We start from the raw sequence: 9,758 nt of genomic DNA, 5'->3' as shown, positions 1-9,758 counted from the left end.
AATTTGAAAAAAATTAGGTGTAATCTCTCATTATTCAGTTTATATTCATTTTTTTGTTGAGAAACGCTGTTTTATTTTTTATTTATTTAAGTAAAGTAACAACTAATAATATTTATAGGAATAAATTGAAAAATATGAATATGATCATATTCGTTTCGAATGATTATATTTAATTATCAAAGACTCCTAATAAAAGAAATTTCCATGGACATCTCACCATAACTAATAACAGATTTTTTAAGATATTTCATGCACCTACCATTAAGAACAAAAATGTCTGAACAACAAAATTTTCATACTCTTATATTTACTTTGACCAGATTTTATAATATTGTTTGCAGAAATGGGTTAATAAAGAATCTATTTACTGATTCATGATAAAGTAAAGCAAACGCCAACTACGAAGAAGTTGCAGAGAATACAAAACATGAGTGGAAAAAAGCTTGGAAGCAAGGGAAATAATATTGAACACGTTTAATTACCTCGAAACTAATAAAGGACACTTTTTTATCAGTCAAGAATTTTGGTGTGACAAATGGAGCAAGAATACTACAGCACCATACAACATCCATCCATCTACTTCTCACCTGCTCCTTAACTTTTTGAGTATGAGAGGTGACATTGAGAAGACTCCACATGAACCACACAAAACTTACAGCTATTTGATGTCATCCTGAATTCAGAGATACTCTACCGCATCTCAGCAGTTTAATATGAAAACCAATCTTTAGGAGACACTTAATTGACTGACAGAAATGAAAAAAATCCTAGAGGTTACTAAAAGCCACCAAGTTGTATTAGAAAATATAATTAATTTATGTATTGTAATAGATTTTATAACAGTCCTTTATATAACTTATGTATAATATGATTGTTTTTTTGTGTTAATGATCAGAGTTGCAGAGGCACGTTAAACTGAAATCACAAAAACAGTTAAAACTTAAACATCTGAAGTAAAATTTATTCCTAATACTTAAGTAGTAAAAGGCTGATTTAATTATACCTCATCCTTCTTGGCGTGTACTGTACATATTTTCATAAATAATCAATATTAATTACAGATATCAAATGAGAATTACCGGAAAAATCAAATTGAGCATATTTCGTTATTATGATTGTGATTATATGTATTTTCAGTGAATATCATCTCTTAAAAATAATTTAATTGGTCCACGATAACATTATTAAAATGTTCAAATTTTAATAAGAATAGGAAAACTTTCATTATAAATCATTCACTAAATTTATATTTCCAGTCCCCCTAGATACACACCGCCAAAATACTTTTATGTGACGCCCTTTGGGACTCAGAATTTTTAATATTAAGGATGTTGGGGACATACTCGACAATGGCGTTGCGTAGATTTTTGATTTAGACATGCACTACGAAGTAATAATAATATATAGAAGCGCGAGCCCGCAGGAATCGGATTTTTTTTCGACAGTGGGTCAAATTTATAATAGTACGCTTTTTCAAATGATATTAGTGCTAACGATGACAATCTATCTTCACCTATGGTATTGCGTACGTAAGTTTTAATCCGCTTCAAAGCTGAGAAACTTCTTTCGTCAGAGGCGGAAGTAGATGGTAGAGTCATAATTAAACTGTACAGTTTATACACTTCAGGCATTTTTATGATATACTCGTCTTCTCCTAGTTCCTCAAAATGCTTGGAAATCTTATTAGATTTAAGAATTTTAGTTTTATATAATAGGTACATTTAATTCTGACTTAAGGCGGACAAAATCAAATTGCTTTGGGTAAACTAATTTTAGACCGTTTGGCAGATTATCAAGAAAACACTTCGAATTTTTCAAATTTGGATTGTTCCACAAGTTGTAAGAAATTTAATGCCTTTAGATCTTGAAATCTGTAGTTAATTTGTACAATCAAACAATCTACAATAATTTTCGATATGAGACTTTTTATTCATCGTAGTTCCTACGACGCTGTCGCCGTACAGTCTCGACTTTTCTATTTTCACATGAATATTTCCACAAATGTTGCAAAAAAGTTATACCTGGTGTTGTTTAAAAAATATTTTTGGTATTGTATCTGATTTTCACAAGCTGGCATGTCTGTTTGCTTATTTTGTAGTACATTGAAGGCAATTTCTGTATGAGGAAATACTTGAAAAAACAGTCTCAGAAGAAAAATAAACTCGAGATTTTTTAATGTTGTTAAATATCCTACAGATTTACATAATGTTATTTGATCCCAATTTTTCGATTCATCATCCAAAATATGTTCAAATGAACTTATTAAATCTTCGTATTGTTCAAATACATACGAGCAGAGTAGCTTTAACGAGTTGGAGCATATCTTTAGGAAGTCGATTTTTAACCACAGTATCCAACAAACTGGTTTTTTATTTTACATTGTTTGACATATGGGACACCGATTTAGACAGCACCAAAGTGAGTCTACGATTTTAACAATGTATGAAAAGAGGTTCAGGAACTTCATTCTTCAACTTAGCCTATACTCCGTTAAGATGTCATGACATAACGGATACTGCATCATATGTTTGCGTTTGAAATGGCATTTGCTGTTCTATCATTGCTAACATCGAAAATTCCAATAAAAATCTCGGAACATTGATTTGTATGAATGTATCGAATTACAACCAATCGAGTATCACTCGATTGTTTGTAATTTTAACTTGACAAATGTAAATTTTTTGTACTATTAGCAGTTTTATACACCTTTGGAAGTTCTTATGAATGACTTAAGAATGTTTTAGTTAAACTACTGCAGCCATTTGAAATCGTTAGATCAATATATATTTTTCATTTATTTGAATAAGGCAACAACTAATAATATTTATAAGAATAGATTGAAAAATGTGAATATAATTATATTCGTTTTGAAAGATTGAATAGGATACTTATACAGATGGTAATGCTGTAAATTGAAACCAAACAGGAGATTAAAAACTTACACAAACAAACTAATCTGAAATTCGAATAAATATATGGATTTATTTTTCTATTATATAATGTATTATCAATATAAGTAAGCATCTAGCTGAGTTCTTTAGCTCCAGAGTTTATTTACTCATCTGTGACCTCCTAATTCAGTACTTTTAGTGGTGTACAAAGTTCAATGCATGGATAAATTTTAGATACACACTGGGACATAAGAAAATTTAAGGAACTATAAACAAATCGACTAGACAAAAAGGTTAAGAGTTAAACAATCAATTAAATGAAAATAGTACCTTTTAATTATTTAAAATTGAGACATGCATGGGTGGAATATATATAATTTGTAAATTAATTTTGCCAATTTCAAAATCACTTTAACTATTAAATGGAAGTTATATTTAGAGAACATTCCGGATGGCAAGTAAATTTGAAACTTACAAATATATGAAACCTAATCAAAATTCTTGTTTTCTTCGTTGGGCCAGGTACTTCCAGGACTATCCTCATAAATCACCTAACCCAACCTAAATCAGCCAAAATATCCAATGGTGAGCAAAAAAATCTACTCAAGTTGCACGTCTTTTTACTTTTTCAAAATGTTCGTTATCCTTTTTGTATTCTCTCTCTTATTCTTTCTTTAGACGTGAGCCTATTGTTAATCCTAGATAATTACGTATTTCTGTGTCCTTAGGAGGTTTATTCCTCTTTCGTCTTGTTTTGCTATCTTCATGTATTTGGTTTATTTCTAGAACGATTTTTCCTGCTTCTGTTTCCAATTTGTTGATTGCCTTTATTAGTTCTTCTATTGTAATAGATAGTGGAAATTATATCTATAGATCATTCCATATGGCAAGCAAATTTGAAGCTTTTGAAAAATAGCCCTATGGAAGATGTGCATAAGTTCTTTATAGACACATAAGTTTGAGATAACTAGTGCATGTTCTGTTAGGTATTAATTGGAAAAGGTCTTGAAGTACCGCCCAATGACCAATGCATATCATCAAAAACTAAAGGCATATTTTTATTCTCAATTTTATTGTTTCAAGTAGATATAAAACAAAATTATTGTGCTCAATAGCAAAACCATGAAGAATCTACTAATAAGAAACTTATTTATCTTTCTAAAACTATATAAACTAAACATTTTTTCAGAAGTGATGGTTTCGATATGTAAATCATGCAGATTTGTCCAAAGCCAAGGAGTAAAAGAAATTTGGTTTTGAATATTTTGTCAAGGCCACTTAAAGAAGCTAATGAATATATTTTTGCAATTCTTTAGTAGGAATGTTAAAATGTGCTCTTATATAACAAACTATCAAAATATCAACTTAAGGTCTCCTGTCAAATAAATATTATTATTACAATAAATTTTTAAATTTTTTAAAATAGGAATGAAATTTTTATTGTGGAATTAGTTACCGATTCTACAAAGATCATTTTCATTTAACTAAAAATTATATAGAATATCTATACATAAATATACCATAAATTTTTTCTAATTGTCATATTCTCTTTGGCATTTGTCTTCTCATTAACCAGTATATACTATTACATATAAAAATTTGCTAAATAAAAGTACTTTGTGCTATAAAAGAGATTCTATACTCATAGACCATATTAACGGAGAACTGTTTTTAATAGATATTGATGTAGAACCACCATATGTATTTGAAGTACTAATTAAACCACCAAATTCAAGAGTCGTGTTGTCTAAAATAAAATCAGTATTAATAAAAAAAAAAAAAAAAATTACTTCTTTAAGAGAACTACCGCTTTTATTCGCTATTAGAGGCACTGTCGCAGGGTGATAAGGGTAAAATATAACGTATAATTAAATATTTTTTCTCATTTTCGTTATTATAATTCCACATGAAACTTTTTGTTCATAATTTTTTGTGTTATGTGGAGTTGAGACTCCGAAAATGATTGCCTCCCACTGCGCTGAGATAATCTCAAATTTGATAAATATGAAACAAAAAATTCAAAATGTTTTTTAAAGAGGAACGTAACTTATATTGTAATTTACCACCTTTGAATAAAAAAAATTGAAAAATAAAACAAAATGGCGGCTGTTCAAAAATATGTAAAATTAACGTTTTTTTAGCATTTCTTCGCATGAGAATTTTTTTTCAATTTTTTTACAATTTTCTGGTAAAATACAACAAATCAAATAGAATGCACAAAGAATTTAAAAAATCTGTCTGTTGGTTACAAACAATAACTTAGCGCAGATTAAAAAATGCCTATTTGATCAAGCCTTTAAAGTTACAAGAGCAGCTGTTAATCGCTCCAAACTGCTTGTATTCTTCGAATTTCGCTATGAAAGTTTAGGAGATATTTTTTGAAATTAAAAAAATTCAAAAAATCAATTTTTTGAAAATTTATATCCGGTACTAATCCCTTAAATGTGTAATTTATACTCATGTATTTGCAGAATAAATTATTTATTATTATTTCTATATCCATATTCAAAGTTTATCATTGGAATCTCAAACAACATAGGAAATACTTCAAAGTTTGTATTGTACAAAAGTTGTGCTTTAAGAGAACAGTTATTAGACGCAATTAGATTTGGCAGTAGTCCTCATATTAAAAACAAATTATAGAATTACTGAAACCAAACACTGCATTTTAAATAAATTCAGAAACAAAATTGTAATGACATGATGGATAAACAGAATGTTACACATTCCATTCCCCTTTATTTAAATTTTTCTCAAGTTTTTTCATATTCTTTATATAATATGCAGCTCAGTTGTAATCATATTTCAAGTATTTTCTAATGTCTTGAATGAAATACTTAATACATCACCCTATGAACTGGAACAAAGTTGTAAATTTCACACTAATGTAGAATGTACAACCTTGTCTTCTCGTTCATAAGTATTTTGGGTAGATCATGTACAGCAAGTGAAGAAACAGGATATTTTAGCTGCTGCTTATAGTTTATCAGTTGATATCCTAACACAGTTGCAAAATATACTATTTCAATTACTGACAAACTGACCAAAATTTTGTATAATTATTGTAATAGATATAGACATATCACAAAATAAAGATGATTATAATATTTTTTTCAAATTCCACTCTCATTCTATCAATTTGTATTATATAAAAATATTATTCATTCTTACCTAGGTTCCATTTTAACCCTGTTGTGGTAACGATACTGGGTGTTCCAATTGGTAAAAGAGCACACCAATCTTCACTATTTATTAAATCTTGAGGTAAATGTATTTCATGAATTCCTTCATCTAATAACCAGCTTAAAGATGAAGATGCTATTTGGAAAATATCAACATCATTCCAAAAATATTTGGCTTTGTACAGTACATTAAGATTTGCCATTACTTGATCTAATCTACCGCAAGTATCAGCAAGCACATAGATTGTATCCAACTGAAATAATTTATTTATTTCTTTTTCAAATACATTCTATTGCTACTACTCAAGAGACTGCTCAAATGTTTTAGAAACAGTTGTTTTTAATTCCAAAATTTATATAATAATTGAACAAGTGAAATTGGTATACATTTTTTCATATTCTTGAGCAAAGCAATATATTAGTAAGGAAATCCATAACTTTTTAATTCTTAGACCTTCTAATATGTTTTTCGTGATAATTTTTCTTTATTTTTAGTTTCTTTTCTATGAAAATCAGTTGAAAATAATATGTAAACAATTTTACATATTATTTTCTAAAATCACGAAAAATTATCACAAAAAGACCCAGAACTGAACCCAGATCCTATGTTGGTAAGAAAAAGTGAACAAGACTAATATTCCTTGTGTATTACTGTAACAATTTTCCAATTAAATTAGATGGAAATATATATGATGACAATAATTAACTGATATGGGACAAACATACTATTTTTTATTCCCGTTTAACAAATAACTCAAAAGTTTGAATTAGTTTAGGAATATATTCATCTTGTATCTATATTAGTAATATTATATACTTACAAAAACTCTATTATTATTATTGTATTCTGTAATTTTATTTATCATTTATTTCTAATTACCTTCATTGAGTGTGCACCGCAGTAGGTCAATAGCTCTTTCAAAGCCTTCAAAAAATCTATTTCATTTTGATCTGGAGTAGTAACTATTTCTGTTGTTTTTATCTGTTTAAAATAGTCCAATACCACTGGATTTATTGAATCCATATCTCCAGTGATTAGGTCTGGATGTGGTATGTCTTTGAACTCTTCTTTATTCATTGTCAACCATGTTAACCACCTTTCTGTTCCACCGTCTACTGTAACTCTAACTTTAGCTGATAAATATATTAAATATTAGATAATCTATAGATTGCTGGAAATAAAACTAAGACTAAGTATGTTAAAAGAAATACAAATATTCTATCTGTATTATTAGTAAAGTGAATGAATGTTTATAGTTCATAGTAGTTTAAAATAATCACCTTACCTTGTTTCCATAATCTAACCACAAAACTTGGGTTAAAGCTAAAGTTAATTGGTGTATTTAATATAAGAATAGCATAGTTATTTGTCTTCGATTCTGAAAAAAGGTTCGCACATGGAGCCCAATTTTTAAGTTTTGGTTCAAAACTCATTCCTCTGAATAGCTGTGAGTATAACTAAATTAATCAAATTTGAGACAACTCAAGAAATTAAACTTTATTGCTTGATAATTGATCGTTTCGTAGCAGCGTTTCTATTAGACAATTAAAACTAATGTATTCTTATCTCAATAAAACAGAGTCGCATTTTTAAAATTGTACAATTTTTATTTATGAGAGACCTTACGCCACAGAAGTTGTATACACGTTAATGTAAACATAACCACAAAACATAGGGTATGCTCTGTGACATACTCTAAGAAGAAATACAAACTTAATTGTTATTCCAGGGTGCATTCCATTAAGCGTTTACGGCGTCTGAAATACTCTTTTAGGCGTTCCACATAGCGACTACAATCGTTGTGGTCGCGGCGAGAAAATCACTCATGACTAACGTTCAAAACAACCCTTGTCAACAACAACCTGTGTCAAGAGATGGCTTAAGTGAGAGTTGAAAGAATTAGCGTAATTTTCAAAACTTTAGCAACTCAGACCTCTTACAGCTTTCGTTTTATTTTTTCTGTCTTGCCATTCGTTAATATTTATATCAACGTTCAAATCGCCTCGCATTCCATCCCACTTGGATTTCTGGACTAAGTGGAACGGGAAAGATCGTGGTCGTGAACGTGTTTGTCGAGAGTGGAAACATATGTAATACTCCTTTATGGACAATTTCCATAAGTGTTTCTATCGTTCTATCTCTTTCCTCCGAGCGCTTTAGTAAGTTATTATTTTCCTACTACTGATATTTTAGACAATTTTCAAGCATGCGCAGTATAAATAAAGTGTCTCGAACGAGAGAGAAAATGAATACTGTCGGTACCGTAACGTAGAGACGTTTTTTCCCATAAGAACTGTCCATATAAGAGTATTACATATATGAATGAAATGCTCAATGAATGGAAACGTTATGGCGGATTTTCGATGTCAGTGTCCTCGATGGTACGTGGCAGAACTTATCTATTTTCGCGGTTCATTTGAATTTATAACTCTACTGTATTCTATGTTCTTCATTTACAATCAGTTCTGATTTCGTAGTTTACTGGATATTGATTACAGAGATATATAAAATATATTAGCACTTTAGTAGTAAAATGAATAAACTATGTCAATTTATCACATTTTAAATAAAAGGTTGGAGAGACTTCTTTTGTACATAGAAAGAGCATAAGTTTTATCCTGTATAGTTATCATTTTGCTGTACCTTGTCTATGAATATTTCTTAGCTGTAATTAATGAATTATTTCGTTACATTATTTAAACTCTATTCTATACACTCAATTCCACACATCTTTTGTGATTTCTTAAACTGCTCTTTGTTATCCTTTGAACTATTTTTCAATTTTGATATTTTGACTGTTGTATTCCGATGAACTGGATCCGTTACCATTTTCCCAGGTGTTAAGTTGTTCCTATTAGTTGCAGCTGGTCCAAAGACCCGATTTTGTTTGTCAAAACTACCAATTTTCTCTGTAGCAATGGAGTCTGACAATTCACTTGAGATCTCCAATGGCTCTTCTATAGGTAAATTGCTAGATGTTGAGGCATGAACACACGGACTATCAACTTGATGAATGTTCTTGGTTTGCTATACAGTCATTAACTTTGGCGTAACTGCGATCTTCATGAATGGAAGTAGACAATGAAGGCAGATGAGAGGTAGGAATAGATGGGACACCTTTGAGCATTTAATATTACAAAATTTCTCCCATTTAAAACACACATTAGTAAAGTGTTTAGGAAGTTTAAACAAATGATTATTATTTATCTCGACAATAGACAACCGGATCCTAACGTCACGGCCGTCATAATATTGTAATAGTTCACTTTCCAAACAAAGTGTGTGCTCTCTAAAGTAATTTAAAAAATGTTTAATTCGTTCACTGTTGGTAATGGTTTTGTGCCAGAAGGTATTTTTTTTACAGAACTTATCAAATAAAATACGGAAAAATCAGAAATCACTCAACACATAAACGATCGTTAACGTAGTAAAAACTTTATTTGGAAAGTGATCCCTGACCTGTGGGTGACGTCAACATTTCCGTAGTCTATTGACATTGAACATACCTGTCATCATTGGTTTAAGGTTGATTCAAATATATTTAATACTAGTATTACATATATGAGTCATAACATATGACTACGAACCGATAATTTGATGCTGAGCATTGAATATTTCAAAACTCTTCTCATTTAGAACACATATCAGGAAAGCGATTTGACAATTGACATTGAACATACCTTT

General features: G+C 29.7%; 1 protein-coding gene across 1 annotated transcript; it reads right to left on the bottom strand.

Annotated features, from left to right (window-relative positions):
• Positions 1–3,946: 3,946 nt before the first annotated feature.
• Positions 3,947–7,779, bottom strand: LOC130442471 (thiamin pyrophosphokinase 1). The gene is made up of 4 exons (XM_056776615.1): positions 7,360–7,779; positions 6,954–7,207; positions 6,063–6,327; positions 3,947–4,638 (listed from the first exon to the last, which is right to left on the bottom strand). The coding sequence occupies exons 1-4, from the start codon at positions 7,505–7,507 to the stop codon at positions 4,514–4,516; spliced, it is 792 nt and encodes a 263-aa protein (XP_056632593.1). The 5' UTR covers positions 7,508–7,779; the 3' UTR covers positions 3,947–4,513.
• Positions 7,780–9,758: the final 1,979 nt, after the last annotated feature.

This window comes from Diorhabda sublineata, chromosome 4 (genome assembly GCF_026230105.1).
Source record: "Diorhabda sublineata isolate icDioSubl1.1 chromosome 4, icDioSubl1.1, whole genome shotgun sequence".
Classification (NCBI taxonomy): Eukaryota; Metazoa; Arthropoda; class Insecta; order Coleoptera; family Chrysomelidae; genus Diorhabda; species Diorhabda sublineata.
Note: the sequence above shows the minus strand (reverse complement) of the source record. Positions and strands in the feature narration are given on the sequence as shown.